At 36.4% G+C, this 15,197-nt stretch overlaps 1 protein-coding gene across 4 annotated transcripts in view; it reads left to right on the top strand.

The window, feature by feature from the left end:
- Window positions 1-15,197, top strand: part of SLC25A12 (solute carrier family 25 member 12) — a 183,961-nt gene that overhangs the window by 113,457 nt on the left and 55,307 nt on the right. For 3 of the 4 annotated variants that reach the window (XM_061184870.1, XM_061184879.1, XM_061184890.1), the window contains exon 4: window positions 9,113-9,228. In XM_061184870.1, the coding sequence (XP_061040853.1) occupies window positions 9,113-9,228 (116 nt within the window). Of the gene's footprint in view, window positions 1-9,112; window positions 9,229-13,836; window positions 13,941-15,197 lie in introns of those variants that run through there. The other variant, XM_061184899.1, reaches the window with a different exon arrangement.

Genomic DNA, 15,197 nt, shown 5'->3' with positions numbered 1-15,197 from the left:
TTCTAAGTACTAGAATTCCATCAGTGAATAAATCACAGAAAACCAATAAACAAAATTTAAAAGTAAATTATAATGTTAAGTGGTTATAACTGCTATGAAGAAAAATAAATCAGGGAAGAATTTAGAGAGTGGTATTTATTCATTAATCTGTGTACTCATTTATCTGACAAATATTTATTGAACAACCACCATTTGCCAGGCACTGTTGGACGTTAGAAATACAAACAAATTAAATGAGGTTCCTGACCATAAGAAGAAGATCATGGCTTAGTGAGAAAGAGGATGAGTAAACAAAGAAAAAAAAGTAACACTTTGGGAATAAGGTGTTATAGTAGAACCATATGAAACATACAAAGGACACCCAAGAAAGCATGGTTAACTCTGTTTTGGGTGGTCAGGAGAGCATCTTAGAAGAAGTGATGCTTGAGTGAAATCTGGCAAGACAAAAAGGAGCTTGCTGGTGGTTGGACAAATAGGGAGGAGAATTCCAGGAAAGGGAACAACAGTGGCACGAAACATCAAAGGCCACTTGCATGTCTCTGCTGCATACACATTGAGGAGGTTGTGTTATAAGTACTTTGGTGGGGCTGTGGCATTACTTTGTTGTTGTCAGAGTAGTGGTTGGAGTGCAGCTGGGGACCTCATGTGCTAAGCTTTGACTGTATCCTGTAGGCTTGTGACTCTCAGACTTGGAGGTATTTTTAGCCTGGCAGTGTATACACGTGTGCAGTCACAGAAGTTACAAGGTGCATCTTACTAGAGTGTCAGTTTACTCAAATCAAGGGGAAACAGCATTTTTATATTAAAATCAAGTATGACTGTATTATGGAGGGAATGGAATATTTATATGCCTTGCTTTGTGAGTTCCAAGCTACAGCCCCAGGCCTCCAAGGGCCCAGTTTCTTTATCCTACCTGTAGAGGTGCTTGTGTGAAAAACTTTGAAAAACTAGGCAAAACTAGTTTTAAGTCTTTAAACCTTATTTCTGTTATTACAAATATGATCAGATTTTAGAAAAATGGAAGGTTAGAGTAGGACAAGACTTGCGTGCAGTGAAATTCGTTTAGAAGGCTGTTGTAATAGTTAAAGTAGAAGTGTTGGTTTCTAAGTTCTTTGAATCCTGGGTTATTGTATTCATTTGTATTTTCTCACAGAATCTAGCACAGTGCATGAAATTTACTATGAGTACTTTATATCTTGGAAAGATTTTATATAATTTATCAATGGCAGATATCAGGGAACTTGTATACATTTTGTACCAGGTCTCTTAAAAAAAAGTCAAATGAACTGCTGAGTTACTGTGGACCATTCAGTCATTGGGTCTCTCAATAGCGATTAGACAGTAAGGCATATAAAAATTAATCATATTTAATCAGAATTCCTTCTTCAAATTTATTAAAGCTCTTTTAGAAACTTTTAGAGTATTTATTGTCATTAATTTGGCCTGAGACTTGCTTTCAGATATCCATATCTTTTCAGATGCTTCCTTTTGTGACCGTCTGCTCTGATCCATCCTACTTGTCTATCTTATTTGAAGCTTCATGTGGTTCTGCCAGAATCAGTTGTGTTGTTAAAGTGTGGTCTAGTGGAATCAAGTGTTTAAGTTGCCAGAGTGGGATAGATCAAAAATGGGTTTGGCTAGTAAAGAATCTAATACTGTTGAATAGTGTTTACTTAAAAAAAAAAACCAAAAACTGTTTCTCTTTTGAAAAGGTAAATCTGTTCTATTTCAAATTTTAAAAACATCTTAAACTTCCTTTTTCCCCCTCTCTCCTTGGAATAAATCAGATTGAGATTGGGTAGGAAATCTGATTCATAGAGTTAGGTCATAAAAATTATAAATATATGATAAATATGTTTATGAAACATAAAGATTATTTCTAAAAGCAGAGAAAGGTGGAATTTTCTAGAAACAGTGATTCTTTTTTCTTTTTTTAATTAATTAATTAATTAATTTTTTGGCTGCGTTGGGTCTTCGTTGCTGCGCATGGGCTTTTTCTAGTTGCGGTGAGCAGGGGCTACTCTTCGTTGCGGTGCGCGCGCTTCTCATTGTGGTGGCTTCTTTTGTTGCGGTGCACGGGCTCTAGGTGCTTGGGCTTCAGTTGTTGCAGCACGCGGGCTCAGTAGTTGTGGCTCACGGGCTCTAGAGCGCAGGCTCAGTAGTTGTGGCGCACGGGCTTAGTTGCTCTGCAGCATGTGGGATCTTACCGGGCCAGGGCTCGAACCCGTGTCCCCTGCATTGGCAGGCGGATTCTTATCCACTGCGCCACCAGGGAAGCCCTAGAAACACAGTGATTCTTAACCTCCCGTTCTTGGATAGTCTTCAGAGTTTCCTGAACTTGCTGAAATATAATGCGAAATGAGTGAATTTGTATCTGCATTTTTCTGGGGAGAAATCACAGGTTTTTCAAAAGGGTCTATGACTTCAAAAAGGTTATGAAGAACCTAGGGGCAAGACGGGAATAAAGACACAGACCTACTAGAGAATGGACTTGAGGATACGGGGAGGGGGAAGGGTAAGCTGGGACAAAGTGAGAGAGTGGCATGGACATATATACACTACCAAACGTAAAATAGATAGCTAGTGGGAAGCAGCCGCATAGCACAGGGAGATCAGCTCGGTGCTTTGTGACCACCTAGGGGGGTGGGATAGGGAGGGTGGGAGGGAGGGAGACACAAGAGGGAAGAGGTATGGGGACATATGTATATGTATAACTGATTCACTTTGTTATAAAGCAGAAACTAACACACCATTGTAAAGCAATTATACTCCAATAAAGATGTTAAAAAAAAAGTTAAATATCATTGTTAAAGTTTCTTTAATACTTTTAAGAAAATCAGAGGCTTTGATAATGTTTAACTTATTCGAAGTAGCCAACCCTTCCTCATTTAACGTTTAAGGAAAATGAGCTCCCGGAGAGGTTGATTGACCTCCCCAATAACACAAGATTAGTTCTCTTAATTTAAAAAAATATCTTTTCTCCATTGTTCTGTTTCCCACCCCTTTACCCAGGGCAATGATGAAAAGTTAGAATAGTTCAGTTGGTCCATCTTTTTTCCAGCTCCAAGAGGTATTCCTTGATTCTATTATACTTTTTTGATGATGAGTCCTATAGATATATAACTTGAAATAGAATCACATGATATTGTTTATAATTACCCCAGACCAAATCTCAGTTAATAGAACTAGCATAAACAAGTTTGAGTGATTTAGTTAAGTGTATCGGAAAAGGAGGTTTGGGAGTGGTCAAATGTGGCCCCATGCTCTGCCCTTATCCCCCATGTTTTCTTAGCATGTAAACTGCCCCCTTTCTCTTCTTCCCCGCTCCCTTTCCTCCAACAGATAGTAAAATAAGCAGGAGTGTTTTGATACAGGTGCTTGTTATGGAGAGCCATGTAGAACAGCATTGTATAGTATAAATAGCATGATGGGTTGTCTAAAAGTAAAAGCCATTAGCCAAACATTATTTGTGAGATTGTGGCTTAAACTTTGAAGTTCTGGCTGTATAATGAAAAGCAAAATGATTTTGTGCATTAATTGCAGATCTCAGGGACCATTATTGTGTGATTTAATCTAAAATATTTAGACAGTTTCTTGTTTGAAACTGTAACTTCTAGAACCATAGTTTCTATATTTAGCTCTAGTCAGAATTTCATCAGGAGGCCCTATTCTCCTATAATGTGGAAAACTCTAGTTTTCCTTCCTTTCTTTTTCACAAGTGTTTTCGTTTAATATTCTACATGCATATAGAAAAACCTTTAATGAAGAAATCTTGGTTGTTTTAAAAATTACAAAATTATCATATTAATGTTTTGAAATTTTATTAGTTTCCATTCAGTAAATTAAAAAGGAACTCTTTAGGAAAATTTTAAAACACATCAAATTCATAAAATATATTATTTCAAAGTTATAAAATGAATACATGTTCTTTGAAAAAAGTCAAACAGCAGGTAGGATAAAAAGTGAAGGTGCCCCCTCATCCTCGTTAAAAGAAAGCAAACTATGGGCTTCCCTGGTGGCGCAGTGGTTAAGAATCCGCCCGCCAATGCAGGGGACATGGGTTCGAGCCCTGGTCCGGGAAGATCCCACATGCTGTGGAGCAACTAAGCCTGTGCACCACAACTACTGAGCCTGCGCTCTAGAGCCCGCGAGCCACAACTACTGAAGCCCACGTGCCTAGAGCCTGTGCTCCACTACAAGAGAAGCCTCTGCAATGAGAAGCCCGTGCACCACAACGAAGACAACAGCAACTAGAGAAAAGTCCACGCGCAGCAAAGAAGACCCAACACAGCCAAAAATAAATTTAAAAAAAAAAAAAGAAAAGAAAACAAACTATTTATCAAAGTGTGAAGTAAGCAACGGTTTCTTCACTCCACAGTTAGTGGCTTGTGGTTTGCCTTTGTTCTGCTGAAGTCTTGATCAGGTTCTTTTATAGATAGGAGAATCCATGGCAGGATAAAGGAAAAAGAGCTTTAAAAATTATTCTGGAACATGTTTGCTTTATGTTGCCAGATAAGCAGACTGTTTCTTGCTTTCTGAAAAGTATTGTTACATTACAATGTGGTATAAAATGCCTGTGGGCTAAAAATAGATAAGGAGCATATCAGAGAGAATAAGTGGCCTATCCCCACTCCCCATTTCTTCCCAATATTTTATTATGAAAGATTTCAAACATTCAGGAAAGTTGAAAGAATTTTACAGTGAACACACCATATACCCACCACATGTATTCTACCATTAACATCTTTCTCTACTTCTTTTCATGTATCTATCCGTCTATCTTTACATCAGTCTGTCTTATTTTTTTTACACATTTCAAGTAAATTGCAGACATTGATACACTTCTTCGTAAATATTTCAGCATGCATATTATTAACTAGATTTTAATATTTGTTTTGAGTTCTTTTTTCTTTAGATGTAACATTTACACGCAGTGAAAAATATAAATATTAAAGGTACATTTCCTGAGTTTTGACAAATGTGCACACCTGGAAAACCCCATGTGACTTATTATTTTTTATTGTATTAAAATATATATAATATAAAATTTACCATTTTAGCCATTTTTAAGTGTACAGTGCAGTGGCATTAAGTACATTCACATTGTTGTGCTATCATCACCACTATTCATCTCCAGAACTTTTTCATCATCCATACTGAAACTCCATACCCATTAAACAAGTTCCCATTCTCCCCCAACACCCAGTTCCTGGTAACCACTATTCTACTTTCTGTCTCTATGAATTTGTTCTAGGTACTTCATAGCAGTGGGACAATACAATATTTGCTCTTTTGCATCTGGCTTATTTCACTTAGCGTAATGTTTTAAAGATTCATTCACGTTGCAGGATGTATCAGAATTTCATTCCTTTTTAAGGCTGAATAATATAAAGTGACTTATTTTTAAGTTGCTTTTGTGTTTCTTAATTGACTTTTCTTTCTTTAAATAAATCACTGTATAACAAAGGTAACTCTGAGTATTGAGGGTTGGCTGAGTATTATAATAATGTTCTACTTTCTATAGATACCAGATACCCTTTCTATTTTTCAACTATAACTTTAAATTTGGGGTTGGGGGGCAGGATGGTGAACACTGGGTTGAAGGCAGGAGTTGAGTCTTTGACGTGGCCCACTGGGTTGCTGAATGTCTTTGAACAGATCACTTCTTCAGATTTTCTGAGGGTCCTTCTGACTCTACATTGCATGAATATAGGATTTGCCTTTTTGAATATACTGGTAGATAAAAATGTACATATTTAATAAAGTCCATAGAATTTATATTTTAAACAAAGTGGTACTTAGTTGGAAATCTACGCTGCAGGAGTCTCAAATCTGCAGGGGCAGGTGTAGATAACTGGCAAGCCCTGGTCTCTCTGAAGAAGGCAGCTTCTGCTAGGCTCCAGGAAGCTGGTGCTACTTGGAACCAGAAACCTGTTGCCCAAGTTCATAATTTATCAAGAGAAACCAGAAAACTGGATATTTATGTGAAATCTTAGGATTTCCTAATGTTGGCAACAAACCTAACTAAAAAAATAATGCTTTACATGCTAAAGAAAACACATGTGTGGGTCAAATTCAGTCTGCCAGCCAACCATTTATGACCTTTGCTAGTTAAGGAAAAGGTCTTTGACCTCTTCTCATAAATACAGAAAGTTTTACTACTGAGCATGAAATATGTTTTAAAGCTACATAGTCTGTATTTCAGGGTAATTGTATTTTTGATGTCTAATTCCTGAGACTTGTTTTGGAAAAACCAAGATGCTGGGCATTGTTCTTTCCTCCTATAATCAGCCTAGCTACTTTTAATTTTTATTTTTAAAATTAATGTTATGAGCAGAAGAAATAATGTTAATTCTTTATTATAAATATAAAAATTTCAAATGTTTCTGAATTACATAATGTAGAAAGTGAAAGTCTACTGTAACTCATTTCCTAGATCACTATTGTATTTGTGTTACACATTCTCATTGATCTTTAGTTTTGTTCAGAGCTTAAAACCACATATTGCTCATTGCTTTTTAGGAGTGTGTGCATAGTCATGATGATACCTGATATATTGTTACTTCTTTGTGTACTGATAATCATACTTTTGAGTTTTACTATGTTTTTTAGTAATGCATAAGGTGTGTTATGACATGTGGCCTGATAAACAGTTTCGATTGTTCCTCCCAGGATTCATTAGGCACTCAAGCTCCTAATTTCACCAAGGATTCTTCAGTGTGGGCACAGTGAGGGCATAGTCTTCAGTGCCCTGAACACTACCACCACAAAGCCTTTCTTTCCCTCAAAAAAGGGCAAAGGCATAGTGTACATCGTTGCTTTGGATATAATGTAATCTGTGTAATTTAAACATACTTCAAAGTATTTTAAGTAATAGAAAATGTAACTTTGAATGTAAAATATGTCTTAGATGAATGAAGGCATAAAATGAAAAGTAAAATGTAGTCACTTTCTTAATACCGTGTTGGAAAACAGGTATCTCTAAAAAGTCGTGTATTCTAAATTGGGTTTATTCAAGAAGATTTATGAGTTCCTACCCTGAATCAAGCCTGTGCTCTGACAGGCCTACCTTCTAGCGGGGAATTGGACTTTAAACAATGAGTTACATAATTACTTTAACAAGAATTCTGTGAGGGGCACTAAAAAAGTACAGTACTGCTGTAAGGTGTGAAGGGGATGCGAAGTCATCTGGGGACTTTAAGATGATTTTCTTGAGGAAATGATATTTGAGATGAGCTATGTAAAGACTGGGTGGAAATTAAATGGACAAAAGTTTGGAGATGGTGGGATCATTCCAAGGAAAATGAATTGCGGAATGATGGCCCTGAGTGGAAGGAGCATGGATTGTTTTAGGAGCTTAAAATGAGTGGCCTGGAGTGCAGAGAGCAAGGAAGAGATATGGAGAAGTCAGATCCTGTGGGCCTAGAAGCTACATTAAGAATTAGGTCTGTTCCTTTGGATAGGGTGACTGTACATGTATTGTCCAAATCAGCCCATTTGAGAATAAAATGTGGCACTACTGGTGTGTGTGTGTATAATTACTTGGATATATACTGTTATATGTATTTCTTGGATATGTACTGTCACTTGGATACTAGTCACTATCAGTAGCAGCAACATGGTATGAAATATTTGCAGCAAGATTTGTTGTGGAAGATGACTCTAAACTAGCATATGCCTACTCCATAAGATCACTGAATGCAATTTCAGTGTAGTTTTGGCCACTGGCTAATTTCACAACCTTGAGTATTATAGGATGAAATAAGTTTTAGTTTTCTTCCTTTTTGTTTTGAACTTTCCTTTAAAAATTTTATTATTGACATTTCAAACATATATAAAACAAAGAGTAGTACAATAAATTCAATATACTCTTCGCCCACTTTTTTTTGAGGTTAGTTTGTGCTTTTATTTGCCAGTATAATTTAACCACAGTGGCCTGCAAACTTTTTTGATCTAAAAAGTACAGTTTACATCACAATCCAACAAACACACACACATGTATAATATGTATACATATATAAAAGTGAAACAAAAGTTTTGCCAAAAATGTCTACCCTGAGTGTTAATTCTTTTTTAAGATTTTTTTTTTTTTAACCAAGGATGAACTGCACTGACACATCATAATCACCAAAGTCCCCAGTTCATCTTAGGGTTCACTTTAATGAAGTGAATACACCCACTTTTAATAATTATTAAGATAATTATTAAATTTGTTTCACTTATACCTCCACCCATTCCTCCATCCTCTGGAGTATTTTGAAGCAAATTCCAGGTGACATATTTCATCTCTAAATATCTCAGTGTGTATTTCTAGAAGATAAGAAAAATTACCAAAAACAAAACAAAACCTCCTCAAAAACATTGATGTCTTAATGTCATCAAGCATTTGTGTTGTAACAGTATTTCCATTTCCTGATTTTCTTATAAACTAAAAAAAAATTTTTTTTACTTTGCTTTAATCAGAATCCAAATAAGATATGTATCTTTGTAATTAATTGCTACATCTCTTAGGTCTTTAATGAGGTTCTCCTCCATATCTTCTTTAAAAGTTCTTTTTTTTTGCATATATAGAATGTTCACTCTGTAGTTTCCCACAGTCTGCATTTTTGCTGATTGTGTTTCTGTGGTAATGTTTAATTTGACATGTTCCTTTGTCCTTTGTATTTTTCTGTAAATTGTTGATTACATCTAAAGCAGTGGTTCTCAGTGGGGCAGGTGCTATTGGCATCTAGTGGGCAGAGGCCAGTGATGCTGCTAAACGTGATACAAAGCACAGGAGGCCCCCACAGCAAAGAGTTATCCAGCTTCAAATGGCACGATTGAGGGCCAAGCTTTAGAAACTCTGATCTAGAGACTTGATCAGATTCAGGTTCAATTATTTTCAGTCTAGTCTCTTTCTTCTTGCGATTTTAGAGGCTATTGATTATTGCCCAGGTCCATTAATGAGTTAAGGGTTTACAAAACGGTAACATTCTATCATTCCTTCTTTCTTTCTTATCTGGAATACCACTATAAAGAGACACTTCCCTTCATCAGTTATTTGGTTACCCTGAGCTACAATTCATACTGTAAGGCAGGTTACCAGCCGATAATATTTTATATTTTATTCCAGGTTGATCTCCTATCAAGAGTTTTTGGCATTTGAATCTGTTTTATGTGCTCCAGATTCCATGTTCATAGTCGCTTTCCAATTGTTTGACAAGAGTGGAAATGGAGAGGTGACATTTGGTAAGAAAAAAAAAAGATTATATGTTTAAGTGAAGTTAGTGAGGCTGGTTCAGTTTTTAATTGCTAAATTTAGTAACTGCATATAGATTGCTGCTTATTTAAGAGCTAGTCAAAAAATGAAGTATTAATTTCCTAAAAGGATTTACATAGATAAAATTAAAATGGCTTTATTTTCTTTTAAGCATTAGACTATTGCAAAAAATTAAGGAATTTAGGAATGTTGTTGCTTCAACTCATTGACTCTCTGACACTTTCACATTCCTAAAGTAGGTGGTGTAAAATTATCTTGTTCTGGGCCAGCCTGGGCAACATTTTTTATGAAACAGACTGAACAACGTGGAGTAATCATCTCATACCTTCAGGAACTTTTGGGGAGAGAGTTCAGAGCTTCTCTGGAGCATCTTTGGAAAATTGCTGCTATGTCATTTTAACACCTAAGAATGGAACTGAAGGAGGGAGTTACGGCAAGAATAGTTAGCATTCTCTGAACCCCCATTTTAGATTTTTGGTTTTAGGCAACAAGGCTAGAATATTAAAGTTGCCATTTGAATTGGATGTAGAAATCAATTTAAATCCTTGGTAGGCACATAATCTAGCACATTTTGGATGTCTCAAAGCATACAAGCTAGGATTTCTATCTATAGCCATGTATTAGTTTTTTGAAGAGGCTTACTTGCAGAAATTAGTATGTGTTTAGTAAGAGTATCAGCTAATTTTTCCTGCAAGAAGCTTTTCAATAAAAATAATGTAGTGTTATCAAGGACCTAGAGCACTCCTCCCTTTTTTTTTTATATATTTGGATTTTTTTTATCGTGGTAAAACAACACCTAACGTAAACCTTAGCATCTTAACCATTTGTAAGCGTACAGTTCAGTAGTGTTAAGTATATTCACATTGTAATGAAACAGATCTCCAGAACTTTTTCATCTTGTAAAACTGAACTTGAACCCCTTTAGGGGTGTGAATTGGAATCAATATGTGGTAGAGAAACTCTTGAAAATCAGGCTTCCCCTGAGCCACAGTGCTAAATATTTATTCACTGTAGTGTTGGTTATAAAACAAATATCCTCTAGTTAAACCCAAAGGAAGATGTATCGCTGCTATGGTGAGAATGGTGAGAAAGTACAGGTATTTGAAAGGACCAGTGGTGCCTTTGCTGTCATCTTAGTGGGCACATGTTCTAGCTTGGCATTGATTGTTTCCTTCCTTCTGCCCACTGACCCAGTTGTCTTCTGTTATCAGAAGATTTTCCCAAATAAATACCTATGCAGAGCTCTTCAGGTGTCTGTGTTTATCTTGGCATTCTCTCTGCTTTGGAGCAAGCTCTGGCCATTTTGCCTCCTAAAGAATGTTGATTTTCCTCAGAAACACCTAGATTTTATAGTTTAAAGCATAAAGCCTTTATCATCTCATCATTCAGCATTAACCCTGTACTGCTGAGAATGCTGCATTTTCTGTTTTCAATAGGTATCACACATGCTCATATGCCTTATTTCCAAATACGATGCACAGATGCTTGGGAAATAACTTGATATAAATATCTGCCTTAGTGACAATATACCCGTGCTTCTGTCATGTGTCCATTTCTTAAGAATTAGATTTCCCAAAACCAAATTCTATTTTTTTTGGTCCCCTTTACCTTGGTATCATGATTCCTTGTGTCTCCTCCATTTGATTGCTTTTTCCAATTTCTATTTTAAAAATAAGTCACTCAAGTCAGTTTATTCAACAGACTAACAATAGAGACTCATGCCATGGTTGATTAGCAGATTAAAATGTGTAGGAAGTAGCTGAGTGGTTTATACACACATTATTTCATGCAAATGAAAGCTTGTAGTTATTAGACTCCAACTTTAGCATTTTATAGATCTTTTGTTTTTCCCTCAGACTATGATTTATGAGTTAAAATTTCAAGAAAATATAATTAGGATTAAAAGCAGAACAAATCAGTTTTAGTTTTTATAGCACCTGTTATGAACTGAAGAGCATATAAACCCTCCAGAATCCTTCATTCTGCCGCTCCATAATCTAGAGTTAGGAAGATTCTTACGGAATGAGATAAAATTGAACTCCCTTTCGACATTGTTCCTGTGGTCCCTGGCCAACTGGATGGCTCTCTTGATGGTGCTCACCTATTTGCTGGGGACCTTGACCATTTCCCCTCCCTGCCCTACATCCCTAATTTTGAGGATTCATTTTTAGACAAACTTTCTTAACTAAAAGGAAAAGAATCATAATGAAGGAGAGAAATTTTAATTTTATATTCTTAAGAAAAGAAGAAAAGCATTGAAACTGTTACAGATGCCATTTAACAAAATTTCTAAGGCCCACTCATTTCAGGCTGTATTCGAGACTACAGAATTTCAACATAAGGAAATAATTAACTTGGAGTTTGTTTTAATAGGATTTTGGATCTGTGATAAAGGTCAGTTTTCATGTTTGTACTCACTTAATAAAATGAATTGTGCTTATGTATTTATAGACGTATGTTTAGGTAAAAGGAAAATTTAGATCCATTCTAACTCTAAATCCTTTTCACCAGATGGCCTTATGTTTTCTAGTTTGGAGCTTATTTAAAGTATAGATTTTTCTCGTGCACATCAGGAGAGAAAGGCGGGAGAGAATATTGGATGCAAGGTGTAATGGAGTGGGGAAAGACTATTACGCCGTCAGTATATCTCACGGACTGTGATGATGATGTTATCTGTGTACTTGTGTATATTCTCATCTATGCTTTTTTTTTTAGATATGCTTTTTATACACATCAAATTGTGTACTTAAATTGTGTGTATCTTTGCAAATATTTATATATATCAGTATTGAACAACATTTACTTGAATGCTGGACAAGTTTTTTTTTTTTTAATTCGAGATACCTCTGCTCTGGGCGAGAGGACTTACATTGAGACCTTGGTCATCCATTTTAGAATGTACAAGCTCAAGAGAGGGTTTTGGAGTTCTTAAAAGAGTGAATAAAATCATTAGTTGTTTCTTCTTTGGTGTTGTTCTAGTAAAAGTTCTAATGCATGCTGTGGATGATTACTTAATGGCTTGTATATCTGTTTCTGCCTGGTGGCATGAGCCTTATAGGGGCCATTGCATGACTGGTGTGTGCTAGATATCGTGTAAACTTGCCTTGGTCTCACTGTTGTCCACTAGTGTACTGGATATTCTGCTCAATAGAATTAGATTGAGGTACCCTAGATAACCAGCTATTCTACATTGTGTTGTCAATAGTTGCCATGCATTTGTCCCAAGTTTAAAAAAAAAAAAAAAAGCCTATTGCTTTAACAAGGATGTAATCATTCTAAAAAAAAAAAACCCAACAACACTCTTACCTATTAACTAATAAATGAATATAAAACATGTTATATATTCTAAACTTTCTATTAAAAATCTCATCAACATTGTGTTCCAAAGTGTTTGCCTGGGAATGGGAACTCTCTGAAGAAAACTTTTCCAGGGGCACATCTTTACCCCGACTGTAGAACCCTCAAAGAGTAGGGATTCCTTTTGATTTTGTACCGTGTTTGACCATCATTATGTATAACAAATAAAAATGTGTTCCATTTGTGCCTCTAAAACAGACTCTTTTACCCTAAAGGGAATAATAATCTAATTGGGCTGTTTTAGGCATGACCACTGCTATTGTTAAAAAGATTTAGGAGATGGAAGTCTAGATATGAAAAATGTCATATCCTCTCTCAGTGGAAACAAAGCTATAGACATGGTATAATATGAAATTCTAATGGTAATAAATACCTAGTTTAACTTGGTAAGAATGAGAGCTTCACTTGGGTGTTCAAATTAAATCAGGAAGACTTTTTGCGACTCCTTTCAGATATTGCAGAGGTCACATTAATATTCAAGGCTATAGAGTAGCTTAGAATTTGAGGTAAAAAGAGGACATGGTTTTACTTGTTTTTATGCCACTTGGTGATTGTTGAAGCATCTAACTTCTATAGTAATAGATGCTCTTTAAATGTAAACTCATTTTTCCTGAGAAGTGGACCTTTACATATATTTGGCAGCAGGACTACTCTGTTGACTGATTGTACAGTAGTCCCTTTTGGAGGTAGGTAGAGGGTTAATAGAAATACTTTTCCCTCAGTAAAACAGAGGAGGTCACCCCGGAAACTAATGAGCCACCTGGAAATAGAACCTAGAAGTCTGGCCTGACATGCTGTGTTGGCTGGGACTTCTTCTACAAGCTCCTGTTGTTGATCTTTTTGTTGTTGTTGTTTGTTTTCCTTTTCTTTCTTTTTTAGTTTCTTAGTTGTTCCTCTTCTTTCCCCCCAAGTTTTCCCTCACTGAGAAACTCTTTACTTCTGCAAGTCTTGCCATTGTTTTTGTTCAGTTATACACAAGGATATTCATTGTTCCTGGTGGGAGTCCTTCTAAAAGCCTCTCTGACTTCACTTTAAGAACTATGCAGGTGAAACTCAGCTATTGAGGACTTATTTTTTCCCCTGACAATAAAAATGTTTGATCTCAAGCCTATAAGTTGGAAGGAGTGGCTCCTGCTGGGCTGGAATCCTTGGAATCAGGATGTCGTTGGGCTGATGGTAGGTGGGCTGTGTCACAGGGCTGATGGCTTGTATACCTACAGGAGGAGTTCTCTGGCCACACCGTTGGTACAGCAGCTCCTTCCAGGCTCATTCATGGAACAGGCATGGCGGCAGTCTTGGAGAAGAGTGCCAGCCCCGGTCAGAGGTAATTTTGTACTGCAGAAAGGTGAACAAGACCAGTAGGAAGCTCCCATAAGGACCAGGGGAGGGATGAGGGTGGATGAGATGGGGAGACACAGTGTGGGCTGCTGGGGAAATTAAAACCTCTGTTAAGACATATTTACATATTTATGATATATATGCTTCGATGTATTTTATCTAGTGCAATCATCATAAGTGACTGATACAGCTAAACTGACTAATGTTATATGTCTGTGAACATTTTTACTTAATCACAGTTGTCACCATTACCTGCCCTCCTGACAAATCATTGTGCTCCTCTCCTTTAAGCAAAGAGAACATAATGACAGGCTACTTTTGTATCTGGCCCCGATTCCCTTTTCAGAGGAATTATAAACCATCTCTTTCATGAGCCCATGCTCTGCAGGAAGTGAAAAAGTGGTCTTTTGTTTTCTATATGTCAGAAAACAAATGGATTCCTATTTCCCTTAGCAGTGCCAACGTAGTATAAAACACTCGATCATGATCTTGTTGCCAATAAGATGTGACTATCATATCCCTTTCATCCAAGCCAGAACTGTGGCCACTGAAATAGCACTCCTTGGAGAGCTAAAGACCCTTGTTTGCCACTGGAAAGACGGGATTCTCTCTGGGGGGAAACTTGCTATGTAGTTTCAGTTAGATATATTGGGTATATTTGAGATTATTGGTGCTCCCTTTCATGTCGTACAGAACCTGATAAAACTGGGTAAGATAAGAAGATCATCAGCTCTTTGGGCTATTGCCTCACACAAGTATAAGCTCTCCAGGTCTGGAGCTTTTGCATAACTTTTTTTTTTTTTTTTTTGATAAGCATATCCTGGTAAAAGTAAAGTGGTAATTATGAATTTGACTTCAAAACAATAGTTGTACTAATTATTTCTGTAAGCTTCCTGATTTAGCCTTAGGCAGTTGGTAGTGGAAATAATAACAGAAGGGAAGTGGAATACCTCAAGAGGTGCCAAAGTAGGTTTGAAATTTTGTAGCCTGTGACATGGCTAAAATAATTAAAAGTGTCTGGGGGTAGTTAATAAACCACAGCACATAATGTCATAATGAAACCATATACAAAGCTGTCAACTGACCACTTTGGGTGAAGGGAGAAATGTTTAAACAAATATTCATGGAAAATGACACTTCTATATTTGGGGAAATTATTATGAGTAATTTAAGCCATCATTTTAATTGTTTCAAAGGTATTGTAAGATTTTATTTAAAGGTTGCTAAGTAGTTTACAAAAGAG

This window comes from Eubalaena glacialis, chromosome 1 (genome assembly GCF_028564815.1).
Source record: "Eubalaena glacialis isolate mEubGla1 chromosome 1, mEubGla1.1.hap2.+ XY, whole genome shotgun sequence".
Lineage (NCBI taxonomy): Eukaryota > Metazoa > Chordata > Mammalia > Artiodactyla > Balaenidae > Eubalaena > Eubalaena glacialis.
This window is presented reverse-complemented; position numbering and strand designations above follow the sequence as displayed.